This window comes from Lycium ferocissimum, chromosome 6 (assembly GCF_029784015.1).
Source record: "Lycium ferocissimum isolate CSIRO_LF1 chromosome 6, AGI_CSIRO_Lferr_CH_V1, whole genome shotgun sequence".
Classification (NCBI taxonomy): Eukaryota; Viridiplantae; Streptophyta; class Magnoliopsida; order Solanales; family Solanaceae; genus Lycium; species Lycium ferocissimum.
Window position 1 is genome coordinate 6,817,086 of NC_081347.1, and position 22,975 is coordinate 6,840,060.

Consider the following 22,975-nt stretch of genomic DNA (forward strand, 5'->3'; position numbering starts at 1 on the left):
TTTTTCCTTAAACACCTCTTATACACTATTATACACTTTTACATAAAACGGACACATTGTTTACTGTAAGTGTATAATGCTCAATAATGTTGTATAATAATTGGATTGTATATTTTTATAAAAATCCCCTTATTTTAAGGACAAATCTAGATTTTTTCATATATTAACAAGTACTCCCTCCATTCTATAATAAGTGACTTTTTAGGCTTATGTACACCCCTTAAGAAAGTGCTCACTCCTAGAAAAGTAAGAGTATTTTTACTAACTTACTCCTTATTAAATGCTTAAAAAAAAAAGCTTAATGATTTTTTATTATGTAAATAAGGGTCATTTTGAAAGAAGAAGATCAATTTCTTCTTGAAATCCTAAAGCATCATTTATTTTAAAATAAAATGAAAAGCCTAAAAAATCACTTATTATGAAATAGATGAGTACCTTTGATGCTTAACGAGATGATTATAATCACACAAATACCTTTAGTTTATTTTGCAGGAATTGTATTTTTTTCACATCTAATTAAATTCTTCACTTTAAATTTATCAATTTACTTTTTCTTTGTTCTTATCACTAACCCCGTCCAAGTAATAAAATACCATATTTATCCCTCGAAAACTTGTCAAAGGGGCAACCTAGTTCACATGTCACCATCGCAAATCGTCTTCCTTGAAACTACACATAGCTACTAATATAATATTAGCTCCCTCTCTTAATAACAAAGTCATCCAAATTCTACTTTTCAGTCATCACAAAAAAATGTCTTCTTTTTTTTCAAGTCCATTAGCAAATTAGCATACCAAAACCCTAATCTCAAATTTTCTCCATCAACCAGTTTTAAGGTCTAGGTAATTCGTTTTTTAGAAATTTTGTGATCATAGTGTAATCATGTCAAAATTGTTGGCACCAGGGTTTAGATTTCATCCAACTGATGAAGAATTAGTTCGGTATTATTTACGCCGTAAAATTTATGGAAGACCATTTAAGTCTGATCTAATATCTGAGATTGATATTTACAAAGTTGAGCCTTGGGATCTTCCTGGTTAGTTCTTGTAATTTTTTTTTTGGGTCCTTTTTTTGGTTGAATTGATTGTATAATATATAGAATTTATGCTGCGTGTGTATTTGGGATTAAGATTTAAGGGTTTTATTTTTTTCCAAATTTATTGGTTAATTGTTAAGAGTTTTGTAAGTTCTTGATATTTACAAGGTTGAGTCCTGGGATTTTCCTGGTTAGTTCTTGTAATTTTTCTTTCTTCTAGAAGGTTCTGTAACTTATTGATTGATGAAAAGATTTGTTTTTATGTTGGTCTTTTTTTTATTGGTGAATTGGTTGTTTGTACAGATCTTTGGACTTAATTTAATTTATGGAGTTTAATGTTCCGTGTGTGTTTGAGATTGTATGTTGTTTATTGGTTGGTCAGTGGAGGTAAGGATTAAGATTTAAGGGTTTTATTTTTGGGAAAATTACGCTCTGTCCACTGGGAGAAAATATTTACGCCACGTAGCCCATATTTTGAATTTGTTACCCCGTTTAGCACATTTGTGTATAACCACCTTTTATACACTATGATACACTTTTATACAAGGTTCATACATTATGTAGAATGCACACTCCCCCCCCCCCCCAACCCCCACACACAAAAAAAAAAAAAAAAATCCCCTCCAACCCCAACCCAAGGTATATGTTGTATAAACTGAAAATATGGCTACGCTGCGTAATATTTCATGTTGGGCTGTATATTTTTGAAATTCTTTCCAAATTTATTGGTTAATTGCTGAGAATTTTGTAAGGTCTCAGGTTCAAATCCCAACGGAGGCAAAAAGATTAGGTGATTTATTTCGATCTGTCCAAGTCTAGTGTACAGAGTCAACTGGTACCTCTGTTTGGGGGGAGGTAGCGGGTGCACCGTAGAATTAGTCGAGGTGGGCTAAGTCGGCTCGGGGACACCTTGGACATCACGGTTATAAGAAAAATTAAGAATTTTGTAAGTTGTTGTATCCTCCCTTTTTCTTGGGGGATTAATTGAAATCATGTTGGAACTTGAACCAGATGGGTAGTGACTTGTTAATTTTAATTTTTCCCTTCCCCGGCAAAAAAAAGAAAAAAGGTATTTTTTTCCTCTTGTTTGATTTTGGTCACTGAATATTGGCCATTGTTCAATTAATCATCGTATGTAGATATTCTGACTGCTACCTTTTTTACGCGTCTCCATATTTAATCTGTAATAGTTTTCATAGTTCCTTTTATGTTGCCTCTCTGGAAGTACTAGAACCAAAGTTTAAAGCTTTTGTTCATTAGTAAAAAATGCATTGCTTGAGTTGATAATCAGATACTTATGAGTTAAGCTTAGTGTAATATTATGGTTCCTTAGGCATGTCAAGGCTGAAAACAAGAGATTTGGAGTGGTACTTCTTTAGTGTTCTTGATAAGAAGTACGGAAATGGAGCAAGGACAAACCGAGCGACAGGAAAAGGCTACTGGAAGACAACCGGAAAAGATAGGGCTGTCCAACGTAATAAGTCTCAGGTTGTGGGGATGAAGAAGACTCTAGTTTATCACAGTGGTCGGGCTCCGAAGGGTCAGAGGACTAATTGGGTGATGCATGAGTACAGACTGATTGATGAGGAGTTGGATAGAGCTGGAATTCCTCAGGTGAGGGTTCTTTATTTCCTCTTATTTTATATTTATATATATATAAGGCGTGTGTGTATATTTAATAGTCATGTTTGTCTTCGGAAAATAGTGACTTTGTTTCAATCTTGTGTAAAATTTATAAGCATCTCACGTCCTTATCCAGTTCCCTCAAAGCTGCTTCTGGAGGGAAATAGAAAGATGCTGAAGGTAAGTAGTCAAATAGTGACTTTCTATTACTCTCTTGCCCTTGTTTGTGAGTGCTTGTGGAGTCGTCTTTTTTTCCCTTTTCTGGGGGCGTCTTTTTTGTAAGTTGCTTTCGTAGTTGCATCGCCTTTTCTTATTTTGTTCTCTTCTTCTTTTTTTTTTTTTTTTTGGGCGAAAAGGATGCATTCGTGTTATGCAGAGTCTTCCAGAAGAGTGGTGCAGGGCCGAAGAATGGGGAACAATATGGGGCACCTTTTATAGAGGAGGAATGGGAGGATGATGAGTTACAAGTGCTTCCGAAGGATGAGGCTGCTGAGGAATTTGTATTTGGTGATGATATTTATTTAGATGGAAATGACCTTGACCAGGTATCATCTCTAACGTATATGTTACTTCTCCCTTTGACAAGTTGCATAGTACACTCTAAAAAGTTAGCGTGCAGCTGTGACCAACAGGTCACACTTACTGTAAAAATATCCGACTATTTCAGCATGTCCAATTTCTTTGTTTCTCTTATTTGACAAGTTTTAAACTTAAAAGAGTGTGCTTGGTATGGAGGAAAACATTTCAAACATTTTCCTTCGTACAAAACATCCTACAAAAAAGTTTGAACCTCTATGTTCTGATTTCTGGTAATGCTTCTCTTGCACCTAGATTCTTGGGACTGGTACAGCTGTCGCTGGTTCTGCTCTTCCTTTGAACTATTCTTACGGTGAAAATGGAAGTACTGAGGAGACAAATAACTCCTCTGATGCACAAAGTTGGCTACAGCAACCTGATGAGCTAAAACCAACTAATATAGCTGTTCAACAGAACATTGATGCCGATAAAGTCATTCATGAATATATTGGTGAATCAAGCAAGAACGTGAACTCTGAAGATGGGGATTACTTGCTTAATCAACCAATTGTAAATGTGACTGACGGCCTCCAATATAATGATGAAGCTTTCCTCGAAGCTAATGACCTTTCAAATCCCATTGAGGTTGATAGCTCTGGTTTCGATATGCTTGAGGAATACCTTACTTACTTTGATGCAAATGATGACTTCCAGACTATGGGTTTCGATCCTTCTGTTTTCTTTGGAAATGATGACCAAATTTCTGATCAAGCACTGCTGGCTGAGAAGGTAATTTTATTTGCCAGCTTCACTCCCTCTTAGCTGTTGTAGCTGTCATGTTGAGGCTTACATGTTATGTTTTCTACTGTGTAGCAGAATATTGGTGAGGTAACCCAGCAAGCTATTGCACCAAATAAAGGGCGTTGTGAAGATATGAATGATTTCACGTCATCCTCTAAACTGAAACCAACTAAATATGTATCGGGTAATGATATGGCTATTTTGACTTGCTACCAATTATAGATATTTGCTACTTCGTCTTGGACTAGTATTAATTTTAAGTTCTATGGTTATCGGAGCTTCTGTTCCCTAATATCATTTATTATTTGCTTCTCAATATTGTAGATTATCAGTATCCATTTATGAAGAAGGCAAGCGAGATGTTGGGAAATATTCATGCTCCTCCTGCATTTGCTTCAGAATTCCCTACAAAAGATGCAGCTCTCCGTCTGAACTCAATGTCTCAGTCAGCTAGTTCAGTGCACATCACTGGTGGTTTAGTTCAAATTAAACCAATGGGCAAGCATGGGGATTACAACATTGTCCTATCTTTTGGCTTGTCTCGGGGTAGTGTTGACTCTGCCGTGGGATCATTTCAGAGCATTCATCCGGGAAAGACAACTTCGACGGTTTCCAGAGGCTGGGTCTATTATCTATTTTTTTCGTTCCTAATGCTTTTGATGAGCCTCGGAGTAGGGACCTTAATCTGTGCCAGTTAAGGTTTGAGCACTATAGGAGACTTGATCATGCCGAAGTTCGAGGTGGCTGTTAGTATACAACTACTCGGCACATGATTGGATCTCAACTAAGACTTAATATTGCTTACGTGTAGGGGGATAGTTACCTTTTCTTTTTTTCCCTTTTTGCCTTGCCTCTTTTTTGGGTGTTAAGTTATAAAATTACAGTGTTTGAGTCTACTACTGATTTGCTTCAAGTAAATGAGACTTTGGATCATTATAAGCTTCCAGCTCTGTTGCTTAGAACATGTTATTCATAACAGTTCTGTTTGTATCATGTAGACATTTTTCTTTGAATCACAAAGTCTCTTGACTTAGCGTATGTATTGTAAGAATATATGTAGGGAGACTTGATGAGATTAGTTGAGTAATAGCTACATATTTTGCTAAGTCGGACTAAGTTGAAATCATTGAGTAATTCAACTTTATGTCCATCGCTACTATGTATTTTCTCCTTCAAATTCCTAGTCTTAGTCTATAAATAGCCATGAGTTAATATTTGATTATACATAGGACTGGTAACTTTTTGGTGAAACTACTTCTGTGATCACTGCCTAGTGTTTACGAACATCGTTATACTGATGTTGGTGCGTTGAAGCTAAATTGCAATAGTGAGATTTTGTCATCAAACAAAAACTTGAAGCAAAATCTGATCTTGTACAAATAAACTCTAGTTCATCAAGGAACCTGTTCATGAGAAGATAGATACTTCCAGCGCTAGCAACATTTATTGCAAATCTATCACCAAGAATCTAAGGATGGACTTGAAAGTATCGCATTTATTATTCCCTATTCTCCCAAACTAATTGGTAGACTGATATCAATGGTACATAAAATTACAAACAACACTGTCGTCGGCAACACTGTTATTCTTTTTTATCTATGCAAGCTCTTCAACATAATCTGATAGTAATACATTCTGCAAAATGGTTTGCTTAGTGGTTTCACATTTCTCCAGGAAGCATTGTATCCCCTGGCAGATCACAGACAGCAATACCCTAAAAGGAGAAAGCAAAAAAAAAAAAAAAAAAAAAAAAATTTAAAATGTTCATTTCAAGATAAAGAACAAAACAAAAGCTTTCAAGAGTATTTCATGGCTGTTTATACTCACCTCTCCTGTAAGGTGGGCTACACATCTTTTCTCCGCGAGCAACTCATCTTCTGACTGCAAAATTTTAGTAACTTAATTATATTATATCTCAACACGTCATTTCAACCATATGTTTAATTGTGTGATCATCTCGTCTACAAGTTTAAATGGTTAGAGAGAGCATAGTTTTAATTACTTCATTATATTATGTCTCAACAGAACCTCTGTCCGAGCAGCAGATTGTTTCTTTTATGTTGAAGTGTGTGTATTTCTAAATTCGGAATATGAGAAAGGTTGAGTACCTTCTTTATACGGCTTCGAAGGTAGTCGTCAAATATTACTTCTTTGACCAGTTCATAGTCACCATCTCCCTGGAAACAGTAAGTATTTCAGAGCTCATGGTAGTATATGCTTAATATTTGATCAGATGAATAGGAACCGAGGGAGAAAAAAAATAAAAAAATAAACTTACCTTTGATCTACAAGGCATGCTGAAAACTATATCCTCTGCTATCCCATAAGGATTTCCACTTGTATATACCTACATATTTGTGGCAAAATTATAACAAGAAATTCCCAAGACTACATCTAACAAGTAAATGGACTATAAAAGAACCATAGAGATGAGTATATCATATATGGCAAAAGTTCTTATTAAATTTCATGATCATAAAGATTATTCGAATTAAAGCATAGTGTATATGTTATACAACAGTTCTTATCATTCAGGTTTCACGTTAATAAGATTATCTGAACAAAAGCTTGGCCTTTTTCCGAGGTAATCTTTGCCCATAGAGTGTGAAATTTATTGTCCTCCACTGAGAATTAAAAGGTGATAAAAAGATGGGGCAATTTGCAGGATTACCCTTCGCTGGAGGTGGTCTTTAATTTTTACCCCTCAAAATGGGTCTTTAAATTTTACCCTTCAGGCAGAAATTCTGCCTAGCGATTTTTTTTTTTTTTTTTTTTTTTTTTTTTTACCCGAGTTGTCGAACCCACAACCTCGGGGTGTTAGGCGAGGGGTATAAATTAAAGATTACCGATTTGAAGGGCAAAAATTAAAGACCACCCCAAATGAAGGGCAATCCGCGCAAAAAAAAAAAGCTTGTCTTGCTAAACCAGCGACTCTCATATCAGTTTGTTGGAATAACCAACCAAAAGACACTCAAATGATGTGATACTGTGAGCTTTAGGACAAACCAGTTCGGTTTTATCTAAAAGGCCTCACCCTATCAAGACTATCCTTACACGGTGTAAATTACGCCTTATATGTAACTTTTTTTTTTTTTTTTTTTTATCCGTTTCAAATGTACACTTTGTTTTCACATTCAACATTGACTTGCAATACAAAATACTTGGGCCATGAATTATGCAAAGTTTCATCAACCAGCGAAAAGCATGTTCTACCAGAGTAAATGAGTTAAGTAACAAATAGAACTTACTCCAGTAGAAAACCAGTCTCCTTCAGGTGTAGGAGTAACTAGAGACCTTATTGCATCAACTATTGACACAGCAGTTGATGCAGCTGAAGATCGTCCCCATTTCTGAATAAGTGCACCACCTCTCTGCAATATTTAACTTGAGCATTAGAGACTTTTTACAAAAAACAGATGAAAGATGTAAGCTTACAAAATTGAAATCGATATTTTTACCTTTTGGACTATCTCAGTAAACTCTTCCTCTAACCATTTAGTGTCTTTAATCACCTCTTTGACTGGCAATCCATTAATTTTAGCATTTAAAAAGTCTGGAACCTGATAGGAAATTGTTTAACCATGATGTTAGTAAAATTAATGATGAAGTGAATAGCTTTGAAGATATTAAATATTGATTATGAAACACCATTACCTGAGTAGTTGAGTGGTTGCCCCAGATGGTGACATTAGATACTTTGTCATAAAAGACTCCAGCTTTTAGAGCTAGCTGCACATCCATGAGATGTTGTCTTTACTTCTTTGTTCATCATGAAAAGAGGGGGTCAATTTCACGAATGGTCACTGGACTTCACCGACGATCTATATTGCTTGGACTCTTAAAAAATGCGGAAGGATGCTTGTCGGATCCGAAAGTAGTCATTTTTCAAAGGATCCAACATGGGTGCAACAATATTTTTGGAGAGTCCGAGCAACATAGCCTACCATAGCAATAAAGTCACATTTTTTTTTTTTTGATATTAAGGTAACTGAACTTTACTCCGGGACCTTTACCCTGCATGAGCGCGAGATGCTTTGTGCACCAAGCTGCCTTCCCCCCCACCCAAAGGTAACTGAACTTTACCCGCTGTAACAATATAATCATAACTTTACCTATTATAGCAATAAGTCGCTTTGAAGGTTATGTTTTGTCGTTATAGTAGGTAAATCTAGTTGCATTACCATTACAGAGGATAAAGATCAATTACTTCAACATGAGAAAAAGTAGTTCTGTGATTTTACTGCCATAGTGGGCACGGTTTAGTGGTTATACCGTTATAGAGGTCAGTTACTTTTAAAAGTAGTTCTGTGACGTTACTATTTTATGGATAGAGTTCAGCGACCATACGTGAAATGAATCATGGAAAGAGGGAATGTAAATACCTGGCATTTTGCTCTATTTTCATCTAACCTAGTCAGCGCATGAAAGTTCTTTGCTGGTATGTTTGGAGCATTTTTCAAACAAATCAATGCACTAGAAAGAAACAGAAAGATATTAGCAATTAAACAGAATAGTAGAAATAAACAGAGTTGGAATTGAGTGAAAAAGTTTATTACTTGGTATTACAAGGGTTCCCCACCACCATCACTTTGACATTACGAGATGCAACAGCATTGAGAGCTTTACCCTGTTACCATTTCACAAACAGATGCAAATTATTGACTCAAAATCTTATCTTTGTATCCCTCTAGAAACAGAAAAACCAGAAAACTTAAAAAAAATGACAAAAGTCGTCTATGTTTGGGGTTGGTCTGAAATAGTCTGTTAAATATACACCGAGTGGTTTAAGTCCTTTATATTTACAAAAGTTTGGAAATTCTGCCGCAAGTGGTTGAAGAGCTGTTTGAGTAATATATAGCTTCAGTTGAGCTCGCACCAAACAAAAAAGGAATAAGTTTCTAATTCCGAAATTGGCTAAATCATATTTGGTATCCGTTATAGTTAAAACATATAACAGTAGTTATATTATACAGGATTGACTAGTAAGAAGCACGTGAGCTGTTTAAACTGAAGACACTGTCAAAACGGACGTTGTCCAATTCATTCCCCCAATTTGTACCTTATAGAAAAACCAGGCCAGCAAACAAAACTAATTCGGCACCAGAAAACCAGGACCAAAAGCAGACAACAAAAATAAAAACCAGATAATTGAGTGGAAATGAATTTGAGAAGTTTGTCTTGATGGTTTTTCAGTTTAAACAGCTCACATGCTACTCACGAGCTAGTTCAAAGAAAAAAAAAACTATCATCCCGTGCTTTAAACATAACGGAGAGCAAAAGTGCTTAGTTTTTGTAAAGTGTTAAAACCATGAAGGTGTATATTTCAGGAACTAATTTAGACCAACCCCAAACGTAATCGACTATTTTTGTCATTTTCTCAGATCTCGGAAAATTTTATATCTCAGGAGGAGAAGGAGAAGAGACCTGTTCAGCGAAGATTTGACCATTTATGTCCAATAAGGCAGATCGCTCCATACCGGGCCCTCGAGGCTTTGCACCAATGAGAAGTGCCCATTCTGCATCCTGGAACACCTCATAGGGATCTGTGCCTATATTCACCTCCCTAAGCAAAGGATACAAAGAGTCTTCAAGTTCCATAGCAACTCCTGCATAGTAACAGCTGAATATTAGTAAAGCAGATAAATCTGCATAACCAAAGGTGATAACAAAAGAAGTGTTTGCATGTGCATGCCTAAACAGGCTTCATGGATGTTACAAAAGATCTTTAAAGCTACTAAATATGTGGGGGAAGCTGGTCTTGATTATGCAGCAACCTTTCTTTATCAAGAGGATGCATTTGCTTCTTAGAGGACAGTTTCCTAAGTGCAGTGGAGGAGGATGACATGTAATAATTCTGGTGCACCTAAATGGATCTTCATCTTATATTTGGCCCTGAACAGCAGGCTATACACTAGAGACAAGTTACTGAAGTGGAGATTGATTGATACTAATCTGTGCTTTCTTTGTGAAACTGAAGAGGAGAATGTTGATCATCTATTTTCTCCTGTGCTTATTGTGCAGTTGTATGGAGTAAAATACTATCCTGGCAAAATATCCAAAGAGCTCCATTGGAATGGAAGGAAGAAGTGGAATGGATGCTGAGGACTGAGGTATGCAAATAAGAATAATGCACATGATGAAATGCTAAGAACTGTGCTGGCTACTGGTGTTTATTTTATATGGCAGGAAAGGAATGCCAGATCTTTCCAAAATAAGCAGAGACCTCCAGAAATCCTCACTAGACTTATTGTGCAAGAAGCTGTGATTTGTAGACATATGAAGCCCAAGCTTGCTAGAAGAATTGCTGCCCTGAACTACTACCCTTACATATGCTATGCTGTAGTTTTGTTTTTGGAGATCCTTTAGCTGATAGAAAGTATAGTTTGTTCTGCTTGTTTCTGGTTTCCTAGGACTTTATGTTCAGGTACAAGTTTTTTTCTAGTTTGTATTGTAAATATGCTCTTTGGTAAATAAAAGTGTATTAGTTACCAAAAAAAGAGAGGATAAAATGTGATGATAATTATGAATATCTAAGTGAGCAGAAAATGGAATTTGGAGGATTAGACACACATCTGTCAACTTTGTTAAAGACTCTGAAGCAACATAGCTGAAGACGTACCTTCGAGTGCTTGAAATGAGCGGTCAGACCCCAACAACCTTAGTGCAATGGGTTGATCTGTCCCAAAAACCTCACCAGATGCAAGCTGAGAAATCAAACACATTATGTAACTTTTCAGTTTCACCTATGATTAAGTGACTAAAACGAACAAGCAAAATCATGCTTGATAACAATTGTTCAAATGATTGATACATAGCTCGACACACTTCGATCATTATAAAATATTTCAGTGCAGAATTTTCACCAAGGTGTTCGCGCCAAAGAAGAGATTTAGCAGAAACATTAGTCTATAGAGGGACAGCAGGATCAGAGGGCATAATAAATGTATTTCTTCGAGAAAGGAATCGAATAGAGTGGCAACATTTTGACAGAAAATTGTGCATGGATTTGTTTTTTGAAATTTAAGAAGAATAAGAGCTTCTTACTTTAAAAAGAAGATGATTAGCAATCATCCCAGCAGCACCTGAGACAGCAACATTTATCATTTTCTTCCACGAACGCGTCTCTTCTTCCTGATAATTAAAAGAAGAAAAAGAAAAGAGAGATCATGCTTGATAGTGAACACTTACATAAAAGCCAAAGATAGATTGAAATATAACCAAACAATTTATGATGATAGTTTATGCATTAAGAACAATTACTTTGCACTAGGAAAAAAAGGACATAGATGTATAGCTCATAGTTTTCATAAGCCAAGGCTAATTAATTGGGATGATTTTCAAGCTCATTTGTTATCTCATACTCATCTTCCTCCGCTCTCTTGCTAGTATATTTCTTCGCTTATTTTACTTCTATCACATGAATCTCAAACACAAATTGAACCATATGCTCTAGTTGATTAAATGAGGGCATCGAAGTGATCTATAGAAATCGTGAACTACTCTACAACTGCTCGAAGGTTTTGGATTGGATGCTTCTTCAACAAATGCTTCATAAGAGAGACTTAATACATGTTGAATACAATGATCATAAGATCTATTATATGTTGAAGCCAATGCATATTATTAGGTTGATCTGTCTACAATCATCTAAAATATGCACTCGGGGCATAACTAAACACAGCTCAAATACTAGTCTACTAAAGAAAATACTGCATAATTCATAGTTTATTATTCCGTATGTTAATTAAAAACACTGAATATTTCTTTACACTATCATGTATTTTAACTTCTTGTAGCAGGTTGCATGCCTCATTTTTCTCGTTATTGATCCTACTCATTATGGACCATTACTTCTTATTCGCAACTTATCACGACTTGGCAGTATAAAAGTTCTTTTGCACACTAAGTTAATCCTAGGGATGGAACTACAGTTCTGCTCACTGGTTCGGCAGAGTCCGGTAGCTTTAGCTCATAAACTATATTTATGTTTGGAATCCACTTAATGCATACAAATAATTTATTCAGAACTCAGTAAGTCGCCTTTTCTTTAATTCAGAACCCATAAACTCAAAATACTAGCTCTGCCTCTGGTCACTTAACTCTCTCATATTATCTCAATATCAAGAAATCTAATTGGTATATTTACAGAGTATGCATGCAAGAACTTACAGCCTTGAGATCATAAGTGAGACAGAAAACTCCATAGCACTCCGCTTTCTTCTTTGGATCATCGGTCTGTACTACTGTTGGTGCTTGAGTTTCTCTGCAGTATCAATCAAGACGATTAAATCAGATCATAAAATATAAAAAAAGATTAAAGAATCATTGAAAACACAATTGCAAAGCAAATATATACTCCTTATGTCCCACTTTATGTGACGATTTGACTGAGCACGGAGTTTAAGAAAGAACGACAAATAAATCATAGACATCCGTGCCACTAAAATAAAAAGTTTAAAATAAAATTTGTTTCTAAATAAGGAAATATCATATTCTTTTCGAGACAGACCTTTTCGAGACGGACTAAAGAAAAAGTATGTCACATAACAGAAATCAAGAAAGTAACAACATACTTAGACGAAACAGAGCAACATATTTGAGAATAATGGGTTCTTGGTAAAGGCCTAACGCTTAAGCGGCGTTGATAGGAAATTTGAGTTGAGACATAAGAAAGTTGTGATGAATAAAAACTGCTCCTTTTATTCAATGAAGCAGAAGCAGAAGAAGAAGGAATAAACTCTGCTACTGCCATTACAGCAGAGAGAAAACACAACTAGTAAAGTGAAGAAGTTTAGTGGACAAAAATCTAAGTTAAGTTGGCAAAAAAAGGTGAGATTTTTTTGAGAGAATATTTAAGAAGAGATTGAAGGGAAAGAAGAAGAAGACAGGGGAAAAGTGGAAATGAGTTTGTGGTTTTGGAGGGAGAAGAGAGGGACGGTATTTTGGATTAGAGTGTTGATTTTGAAATATGGGTATAAGGCCATAGGGTATGACACTTGTCAACTACTATCCTCATCCCTTTACCTTGGCGTTACGTTGCACTTAGTCATCTTAATCATGACTTCTAGCCTGTTTGATCAAGTTTATTTTTCTCTTAAAAATATTTATTTTAAAAAAGTAAAGTGTTTGACAAAGTTTTTGAGGGAAAATAAATATTTTTGGGGATTAGCAAAAGTAGTTTTTCAAAAAGTAAAAAAAATAGTTTTTTTTTGCCCAAATTTTTAAAAAAATATCTTAAAAATCTTTTTAAAAGTACGTACAAACACTAATATTCTTTGTCAAAATTTTTTAAATTAATTAGTCAAACACAAATCTTTTTTTCACCGAAAATCTTTCAAAAAAAACTTTTTAAAATAAAGCGATTTTTAGAAGAGCTTGGCCAAACAGGTTATTCATCACATGCAAAAAAAAATTTCTTATATATATAAAATTTAAGTCAAATTTATTGGTTGGGCGAGACTCGTTTACACTCACTTTTGTTGTTATTATTTTTGTTTTTCGGTTGCTGGTGAAAAATGATATTTTTATCTAGTGTTATGGTAAAATTAGATGAGGTGTGTTGTTATAGACTTCTTGTAGTAATTATAATGTTATTTCTGATTTGGCGGAGTGATAGCGTGAGGCTTGGTTTACTTTTTGTACTATCCTAAAGTTAGCTTGGAGGTGCACAAGAAGTTAGCTATGTGGTTTAGTAAAATACACATGACTTTTTGTAGCAATGTCCACATGATGAACGGTTTAAATCGTTGGAAACTACACTTTAAGGGCCTTAATTCTCTGTAATGTTTTAAAAGTCGGGGCGTGAGGCGAGGCGTTTTACGCAGTACGGAGCTAGGCGTAAGTATCATGTATGTTCAATTTTATAATTTTATTTATATTCCTTATTTATATATTTTAGAAAAGAATCACTACAACATGAAAACATGATAGTATAAAGTATAAATATCATTACTCCAATAATAAAAAATATGATCTATAGCAAAAATATTTTTAAAACAACAAATCAAATTTAACGCTCGGGACTTACTTTATGCCCGGGACTTACGCCTCAAATTTTAGGGCGTACGCCTCATGGATCTACACCTTTCATTTGCACCCCGAGTGTTTTTGATACGCCCACTCTGAAACTCGCGCCGGACTCGTCCCAAAAACGCTTTTGAAAACATTGCTTCTCTGAATCTCGAAAAATGGTATTAAGTGGGAAGCCACCTAACTGCCTGAGAATTTCTTGGTTATATTTTTTTAATCGAAACTAGGTAACCTTAAGCAAATCCAAGTAGGATATAATGTGTGTCAAAGTACTAATTGTTCCTATTTTGCTTAAAATAAAATGAAATTAAATTAAGTGAAAGACCAAATGTTGTTCTATTTATTCTGTTTATGGGAAGAAATGATATTAGGTTTTCTAGTTCTTTACCCTCTAATAAGACATTAGGTTTTGAGTAGCCTATATGTATGGGCAGATGCGGAGCCAAGATTCGAAGCTTGTGGGTTTAAAATTTTAATTCATTTAAGTTAATGGATTCTAAATTATACAACAATTTATACATATTCAATGAATTTTTCAAGACAAATACAGAACTTAGACCAAAGTTACTGAGTTTGGCCGAACCCTCGAATACTATGCTAGCTCCGCCCCTGTGTATGGGTATCTCAGTAAAAACATATATGTACGGTGTACCAAGTGTTTATATCAAATTAATAGATGCATGATATGTGTTTGAGTATAGACCTTTAACACTTAATTATGATTAATCATGTATTCTCACCTCATTAAATCCAACGGTAGTAAATTTACATAATTTAGTGTAAATACCGGGGACACTGTGATTTGTGAATAAGAAACGACATATCCTTTCAATTCTGCATAATGACGAAATCCAGTGCTACTTGGCCAAAAAGTTGGATTGAAGAATGAAATGTCCTTAGGCTAGAAGATAAAAGCTTTAAATTTCGAATAAAACCAGTGCATGAGACAGAAGCACAAAAAACTTCAAAAGATATTGGAAAAATTGACGTCGAACTAGAGCACACTATATTAGAATTGAATTTTTCGAAAAAGCATGTAGGTACTATAAAATTTCAAATGGAAATAGTAATTATTCTCTTGAATGCAATGCAAGTAACTTTTTTTGCTCGTCTTTTCCTTATTTTCTAGAGTAATTTTGGTTCTTTTTGTTTAATTTCCTACTGAAATATTCACCTTTCTTTTTGAAAAAGATTTGGACTAGGAGGTGATGTTATCACCTCTAGTTAACTGTTTTTTTTTTTTTTAAATTATAGTGGAAACCCGATCGTCATATATTACCAACTAGTTATCGGATACATTCCATGCTACTTAATACAAAATTTGGGGTTCACCTTAACAACAATTTAATCTTATCAACTACCATGTCCAGAATCAAGAACTAAGCAGACATTTGATCTTGTATTTCTTCAACTATTAATTTTTACCAAGTCAAAAAATGTGCAAAAGACTATAGGAAGACAATTGATTTACGTGTATATGAGAGGAAAGTTGAGTGATATTTGCTATTATGAAAATTATCAATAGATAATACTTAAAGTATACAATTCAATTTTTATTTTTGTTATCAGTACCGCAGAGAGCAACTGGTTAGTTGCTACGGGAAAATCTCGAGAGCCCATGGTATGCAACAGAGAAACAAATTTCAAACGAATGAGAATAAAAAATTAACTACAGCACCAAGCCGCAAGCCTCCAAACGAAAATAAAACAAACATACAAAGAATTTGCAAGTTGTGAATTACAGAGGGGAAATTACCAGTGAGAATTTGCTACATGCAGATATCAACATGTATTTAATTACCAGTGAGAATTTGCTACATGCAGATATCAACATGTATTTACTTGCATAATAATTAGCTGTAATACACGTACTGTCACATCATAAAATGATGATTTAAGTTAAAAAGTGTTCCTTCTTGGTATTGCACCAAAAATGCTCGAATTTATTTACCTCAACTCGTCGCAACTCGTATATGTATGGGAATAAGATGGATAATTATCCTTTACTTTTTGTTTTCCACCCGATATTCTGTATCCGTATTGTAATCTCACTAAATTTGAATTCGCGTAAAAAAGTCCCACTGTATCATATCGGGGGTAAAACACTTCCTAATAAAGACGATATCATACCGAAAACTTGAATCTGAGACCTTGACTAAGGATGAAGGCGTATTTACTCTTTCCATCATAACCCTTGTTGATAAATTAATCTTATATTTCACTGCACGAATTTGTCATCCGAGCTTGATGGCGCAAAACATATTGATTAACAGTGAGCCTCTAACAATGACAATTAGTAGGTGCCATGAGAAATGGGCATAAAAGGACATCCCTTGCAAGAAATTAGGAATCACAAAGCAAATGAAATATATGCACCATATGAGTAAGCACTTTATTGTCCACATAATAGAGATATAGAGACGATGCAAACACGGACGTGGGATCTTTGTAATTAATTGGTATTGATTCAACATAATGATGAGATTATAACAGTAATCTTTTCATTGCTCCTAAATTCAGATTCTTTGAATTTTGACACATAATTATCAAGGGTTCTTTTATAAGTATTTGTAATGTATTTTCTTTTTTGTACGAAAATGTTATAGTAGTAGTGTTTTTGGTGAAGGGTAAAAAAAGTCGTTCAACATTTTATAGGCATTTTAGTAATTCAGCTTTAAACTTAGGAGCTTCCCACTTTTAGAATAGTATGATATGATGATCTTTTTTCGAGTTACTGTTCAATATTCATATCATAAAGTTCGATAAAATTACCAATTATATAAATTTAGATGACGTGAATATTGCTCGAACCAATATGACATGAAAGTTTGTAACTGAAATTTACATTCAATTGACCTTAAGATATGATATCGTTACATTTAAAATTGAACCTTACCAACTTAGCCATAAATTATTCAAGCCAAAGGGATTAAAAACGAAAAAAGAAAAGAATAGCTATGATCACGGATTTTCATTCCTTATATCTTAAGAGTCAATTCCTCAAATTTCTCCAGCAATTGCATCATTAATCATCTCCAAAACAATAACAAGCAACTACAATGCATACTGTATGATTGATGTGCATCATACCAAATATGTATTGAATGATAAAGAATAAACACTGATAAAAGTTCTCTATTCTATGAATGTAATAGTTAGAAGCTCAATCGAAAATAAAGGAGTTTGCAAAGTTCGATCTCAAATTGTTATGAATAATACTATCATCTAATCTTCAACGAAATCTAGAGAAAGAACACTACAATCTTGCAAGAGTTTGGGAGTAGGGCAGGCAACAAGAAAATGTAATTAGTGTGGCAATGTTTACAGGTCATGCAAAGAGTTCTAAAGTAAGCATTATGCACATCCACAGAGAAGGAAAGTGAGTCACTTCTCTAGAAAACTACTTAGGAAAAAAGAAAACTTCATAAACTGTCGCTACACATTCTCTTCGCATTAACTTTTCCTCCAAATCACTTCTCCAAAAAAGTGGTCCAGCGCAACCTTAGTGACAGATAATTGTTTGGCTATAGCAGTTACAATATAGCAGTTACAAAATTTATCCAATCTCTTTGCTTCTACTTCCAATAACACGGAGTTTAAGTAGTTCTCTAATTCAAAGAAAGCATACTCTCTGATCATCGTGTGTTAATTTTGGATTGTGCACTAGTTGCTAGTTCTGCTGAGAGCACCTTCACATCATCCTCATTGCGGAAACTGCATTTGCAATAGTAAAATATGAAATTCATCAAGAAACGATTACAGACTGAAACAACAACAGAGGAAAAGTACTTCCAACCTAATAAGACCAACAAATTTTGACTATACTATCAAATCAATGAATCCTCGCTTATCCTAATATTTTATCCTAGCCTATCCATAATAAGCTAATCCATTCAGTGTTCCCATACTTGCTGACCAAAAGTAAGATTAATCACAAAAATAGGAATTAGATATGTGAAAAAGCCACATGGAGTTATTGAGTACCTCAATGAGTTTCGAGATGGAACCCAAAGTCAAGGACAACCTCTTCAAACCTGGAAGCATCCAAACAAAGCCATCCAAAATTTGTTGAGAAGTGGCAGTAGATGAATCAATTTGTAATTCCAGATTCTTGAGATCATTGATTGTTGGAAGTAATCTCTCTGTTAGCTTATCAGGAAAGATGATATCCTGACAACCATAAAAAAAGCAACTCAGAATGATTAGTAACCAAACAATATACTCGAAAGCAACCCAAAAAAGTTTTTTTTTTTTTGATAAGGAAAAAAAAAAATTTAGTCCCATTTGGACAACATTTAGTTGAATTGAGAACTCGACCATTTGGTGTTGAAGTCAAAAAAGAGTATTTTGAAGTTTGTCTCTCGACATGAATTTCACTAGAAAAAAAAAATGTTGAAGTTTAGTGAGTGAAAACCATTATTGCAGTTGAAATACTCCTCAAACAAGTTTTTCAACTACAAATTCGCCATCTCAAATCGAAGTTGAAATAATCGACAAAATTGTAAAACAACTAATAAGTAGGCTTTGGCCATAAAAACCAAATATTTTTCACTTTATTTAGAATTTTGAAGTAGGAGTTGAAGATGGAGTTGTGTTTGGTTATAGTTTTTGCAAAGAATATTTGGTTATTTGAATGTAGTGAAAGTTAAAAAACGTGAAAACAGGGTTTTGGGTGTTTTCAAAATTCCATTGTAATTGGAATTTTCATGGCCAAACGCAGATTTTCAACTAAAGTGAAAAAAAAGTTCCGGAAAAAAGTGAAAAATTCTCATGGCCAAACGATAATTTGCAAATAATATTTTAATATTTGTAAACAATGTACGTCTATTTCATTTGGCAAGAGAGAAATATGATATTCTTTCAGAACAAACAAAGAACAAGTGAAGTCATTACAAGGCAGATAATACAGGAGGTCTTCCAAAGAAGGAGAATGCAAGCAAGATTAGCAAAGAAACTGGATCAACCAAACCATTAAGACGTAGTTTGAGAAAGATGATGTAATAGAAAGCAGGGAGAGATGGTAGCTAGAAGCTGAAGTTAGGACCATGTCTAACTGTCGGTGATTTTGTTTTTTCTTTGAGCTGTTGTAAATATCAGTTTTGGTAATAAAATGAGTTTAGTTGCCAAAATAAAAAAAAAGAGAGAGAGAAGAGAAGAAGTAAGTTAATATGCAAGGCTTTGTTCCAAGTATACTTCTCGAATCAAAGGTTTCATCATATTTCATTCAATTAACCTATTTTTGATGTGTTACCAATAATATTAATTGCAAGCACTTTATTAGTGTTTATTTCTATATATCCTCTAGCAAGATATCAGGGAGTTGGAGATGGGCATCATGAAAAAAGTTAAATCTTGCAATAAAGGAATATTATAACCAAACAGAGGATTGGCACACATGTATTCTATGAGTTTTAAATGGTTAACCCGTTCAAACCAGCAAATCAAACTCAAATGCTTTGGAATGAGCAACAGACTCCAATATATTCTTAACCAAATGTACCAACTAGCGTTAAGGCTTTCTGTCGTCAAAATTACAGATTCCAACTCATGAGAAACTTTTATTCGAGGAAGTAACCAAGAAAACCCATCAACAAGTAGCCTTTTTCCTTATAAAGCCATCAAAAGGTAGCTTATAAGTAAAGGAAAAGCAAGCTAATATGCAACCCTTTCTTCCAATTAACCCTTTCAATTTCAAAGGTTTCATAAATTTTTCATCAAATTAACCTATTGTTGATGTGTAACCAGTAGTTTCATTTGTAAGCACTTTGTAGTGTTTGTCAATATATAGATCATCTTTCAAGGGTTGGAGAGTTGGAGATGGGCATCAAGAAGATGAAGTATGGGCATGCAATTAAGGAACATCTTTAACATATGGAGGATTGGACACCCAAAAACGAAGAGGAAAAGAAGGTATTACCAGTTCAGAACGGCAAATCAAACTCAAACGCTTGGTATGAGCAAACGACTCCAAAATACTTCTTAACCAAATGTACCAGCGATCATCGAGCATTTTGGGTTTTAAAATGAATTTAACAAATTCCAACTCCCGTGAAGCTTCAATTCCAGGAAACAACGTAAGGGCACCACCCAAGACCTCCAAGTATTTTAACTTAGGAGCATCCATTATTACCTCCTCAACTTGATCATTGCAAAACTCCAGCACAAAGCTTGTCAGATGCTGATGAGAAACTTGCAAATTACTGCAACCTATTTGTATAGCGAGTTTCTCGAGTTGAGGGAAAATATTTATAAAACGGAAAAAGTAGTTTCATTTGTAAACTTTGAAAAATAGTTTTCAAATATATAGATTATCTTTCAAGGGTTGGAGTTAGTCTTGGAGATGATTATCAAATAAGCGAAGTATGGGTCATGCAATTAAGGAACATTATTTTACCCTCAAATAATTTTTTACACCCTAAAATAACTCAAGAGGCCGAATTTTTTTTTTTTTTGACAAAAATAACTAGCGAATTATTTTTATATTTTTTGGAAAAATTATCAAGTATTATTTTTTTTTGAAAAAAAAATTGAATTTAACAAATTCCATTTTTAGTGAGTCAAAAAATTATTTGAGGGTACCAATAATTTTGAAGTATTTTAACTTGCTGGAGCATCCATTATTACCTCCTCAACAGTCATTGCAAAACTCCAGCACAATTAGCTTGTCAGATGCTGATGAGAAACTTGCAAATTACTATTTTGTATAGTTGAGTTTTCGAGTTTTTTCCGTTTATAAAATGCATCAATGCCCTATCTTTATCATTAACCCATTGCAATGTCAAATTCCTGACTGTTGCGGTGGAAGTAATCTCTACTTCGGGCCTGCCCTTGAAGAAACCAAATAAAAGCGATTCAAGATTTGTGGACTCTATCAATATTTTACCACAAGGATACGCTCCAAAATGTTTCAGGGTAGGATTTGAAACTACAATATTATGCAACTTTTTAGAACCCGAAATGCGTAACTCTTGGATTCTAGGGCACCCAGCAAGGAGATTCTTGAAATCATCATCCTCAACACAGACAAAAGATAGATTGAGTGACCTTAGATTAGGAAGCATAAAAGAACAATGTGAAATATCACAACCATAGATAGTTAACTCAACCAATGTAGTAGCTATAAATGCAATACTAGGCAAGTTGAAATGCTCAAGATAAGTTAAATAAAGACATAACGTTTTAACCTTATTTTTCAAGGCAAAACGAATCCATTTTTCAACCAGGGATTCAGCAGAAGAATTCCAAACTGTCATTTTAAGAAAGAGTGTGTCAACTACAGAACCGTAGTATTCAGACTTGTGACGGTTGTCCAAGAATTTTTCCAAGTAAGTTAAGAAGACATGTCTTTTCTCTTTTTTGTGGGCCCCGAAATGCCATTCGTGCAAATAAATTACAGGGCGACTAACCCAAATGTTTAGCCATAAGTGGGATAAAACACAAGTTCTGGCTGCATCTTTTCTTGGAAGGTGGCTTTGAATCTGACGGATAATTTCTACTGGCAAATTGGAAATTATATCTTGTCCTGTAGTAGTCATTCCAAATTCATGGATTTTAGCCTCTTTTAGACTTTTCCTCATGATTAGACAAGAGGTCTGTCTCTAGAGAGTACTTGCTTGCTTGTGTGGTGCCACCCTTTACAACAAAAAGCGAAAGAGGCTGTATTTATAGCCATATTTGAGAAAGGAAGGGACTGGGGGGCTGTAAAAGAAAAGGCTAGGGTATTGGGAGTTGATAGATTTCGGGTCGGGTTTGGGTTTTACTGGGCTGGACCGGGTTAGTTAGACTGTTTGGGGTGAGATTTTTTTTTTTGGGGCGGGGGGGGGGGGGGGGGGGGGGAAGAACGTTTGTCTCTTGAAAATAAAATAATTATCACAAATCACCTGCTACTTTGTCAAAGGCCTAAAATTATTTATTTGAAATGCCTTCAAAATTATGATACCAACATGGTATATAAATATATTGAGATGGCATCATGTTCATTTATTCAAAAGACACACTTTTCTCAAAAAGCCTACTGATAATCTCTTACATATGCTATATACATATCTTGCGATAGTATCGTGGAGTAATGCTTTAGTCGCTCTGATGAGAGACTCCTCGGTCCTCAGGATACCGTCGTGGTATATAAATATATCGAGATGGTATCATGGAGCTTCCTTCAATCTTTCTCTTAGTCCTCGTTGTTCGTGTGATATATAAATATATTGCGATGGTATCATGGAGAAAGGGCTTTGGGTGAGGGGGTACTCGGATAAATATTTTCAACCGGTTGGATAAGAAGCGAAATTAGTTTACGAAGGGACATGTGTGGGTAAATATTTTACATTTCAGGGGTATTTTGTGTTGTTTTCCCTTTTTCTTTTCTTTTTTTCCTTTTCTTCTAATTGAAAGCTAGGATTTTGGTCAATTGGGGTTTAGAGGAAGTTTTTGCACGAATTGCCCTTCAAACGCCTTTGGTTTATAATTTTTGCCCGTCATATATGTGGTCTTTAATTTTTGCATCTCCTACTCATTTAATGAAAATATCCAGATCGGTATAGTTTAAATATTTTTATGAAAAAACATCATTGCCTCGAACTTAGCGTAAAAAGTTTTGTAGGAATGAAGTTATGCAGCATAAGTTGTGTAGAATTTTTTTAGATTATGTTGAGTGTTGAAAGTTTTTCCATTTTCGGCATATCTTGTGGGATGTTATGATACATATGCAGAGCGAAATGTAAACTTTGTCTAGCGAAATCTAAACTTTGTCTAGCGAAATCTAAACTTATGTCGCGCCAAAGTATTTTTCCTGGCAAGGTTTTTAATAAGGCAGCTACCGATGTGTATTGCTAGATACGTGTACACTTTTTCCTTCACTCAGATTTTTCACTGGATTTCTCCTAATAAGATTTTAACGAGGCACATTATCTATCAAGACATGGACATCCAACGGGGAGTGTTATGAAATAATTATATTGGATGTCTTTAGGA

The 22,975-nt window shown here is 34.7% G+C and overlaps 3 protein-coding genes across 7 annotated transcripts; 1 reads left to right on the forward strand and 2 right to left on the reverse strand.

Moving 5' to 3' along the window:
* The first annotated feature begins 707 nt into the window (after positions 1 to 707).
* On the forward strand, positions 708 to 5,009 carry LOC132059110 (NAC domain-containing protein 53-like). Of its 5 annotated transcripts, none has more exons than XM_059451610.1 (6): positions 708 to 1,036; positions 2,370 to 2,650; positions 3,016 to 3,204; positions 3,650 to 3,964; positions 4,049 to 4,160; positions 4,301 to 5,009. In XM_059451610.1, exons 1-6 carry the CDS (start codon positions 883 to 885, stop codon positions 4,672 to 4,674), a joined length of 1,425 nt encoding a protein of 474 aa, XP_059307593.1. In that variant the 5' UTR covers positions 708 to 882; the 3' UTR covers positions 4,675 to 5,009. The 5 variants fall into 5 exon arrangements, with proteins under 5 accessions (XP_059307593.1, XP_059307590.1, XP_059307591.1 ...); XM_059451607.1 differs by having other exon boundaries at positions 709 to 1,036; positions 3,491 to 3,964; XM_059451608.1 differs by having other exon boundaries at positions 710 to 1,036; positions 3,491 to 3,964; positions 4,052 to 4,160.
* Positions 5,010 to 5,329: 320 nt separating this feature from the next.
* On the reverse strand, positions 5,330 to 12,902 carry LOC132059113 (malate dehydrogenase [NADP], chloroplastic-like). Its single transcript, XM_059451616.1, has 14 exons — positions 12,550 to 12,902; positions 12,146 to 12,239; positions 11,021 to 11,107; positions 10,596 to 10,680; positions 9,401 to 9,582; positions 8,533 to 8,603; positions 8,359 to 8,449; positions 7,631 to 7,705; positions 7,435 to 7,536; positions 7,225 to 7,347; positions 6,255 to 6,323; positions 6,085 to 6,153; positions 5,804 to 5,857; positions 5,330 to 5,690 (listed from the first exon to the last, which is right to left on the reverse strand). Exons 1-14 carry the CDS (start codon positions 12,726 to 12,728, stop codon positions 5,637 to 5,639), a joined length of 1,335 nt encoding a protein of 444 aa, XP_059307599.1. The 5' UTR covers positions 12,729 to 12,902; the 3' UTR covers positions 5,330 to 5,636.
* Positions 12,903 to 17,229: 4,327 nt separating this feature from the next.
* LOC132060596 (uncharacterized) lies at positions 17,230 to 20,253 on the reverse strand. Its single transcript, XM_059453592.1, has 3 exons — positions 19,923 to 20,253; positions 17,990 to 18,175; positions 17,230 to 17,719 (listed from the first exon to the last, which is right to left on the reverse strand). The coding sequence occupies exons 1-3, from the start codon at positions 20,127 to 20,129 to the stop codon at positions 17,708 to 17,710; spliced, it is 405 nt and encodes a 134-aa protein (XP_059309575.1). The 5' UTR covers positions 20,130 to 20,253; the 3' UTR covers positions 17,230 to 17,707.
* Between the last annotated feature and the right edge of the window lie 2,722 nt (positions 20,254 to 22,975).

Excerpts from the sequence above, each read along its gene's own strand:
- LOC132059110 (XM_059451607.1), top strand. The coding sequence starts at position 883 with ATGTCAAAATTGTTGGCACCAGGGTTTAGATTTCATCCAACTGATGAA. Across the intron at positions 2,651-3,015 it reads ATAGAGCTGGAATTCCTCAG|GATGCATTCGTGTTATGCAG; the intron begins GTGAGGGTTCTT and ends TTGGGCGAAAAG. Across the intron at positions 3,965-4,048 it reads AAGCACTGCTGGCTGAGAAG|CAGAATATTGGTGAGGTAAC; the intron begins GTAATTTTATTT and ends TCTACTGTGTAG.
- LOC132059113 (XM_059451616.1), bottom strand. The coding sequence starts at position 12,728 with ATGGCAGTAGCAGAGTTTATTCCTTCTTCTTCTGCTTCTGCTTCATTG. Across the intron at positions 12,240-12,549 it reads TGTTGCTCTGTTTCGTCTAA|AGAAACTCAAGCACCAACAG; the intron begins GTATGTTGTTAC and ends TTGATACTGCAG. Across the intron at positions 7,537-7,630 it reads GCAACCACTCAACTACTCAG|GTTCCAGACTTTTTAAATGC; the intron begins GTAATGGTGTTT and ends ATTTCCTATCAG.
- LOC132060596 (XM_059453592.1), bottom strand. The coding sequence starts at position 20,129 with ATGGATGCTCCTAAGTTAAAATACTTGGAGGTCTTGGGTGGTGCCCTT. Across the intron at positions 18,176-19,922 it reads TGATTTGCCGTTCTGAACTG|GATATCATCTTTCCTGATAA; the intron begins GTAATACCTTCT and ends TATGGTTGTCAG.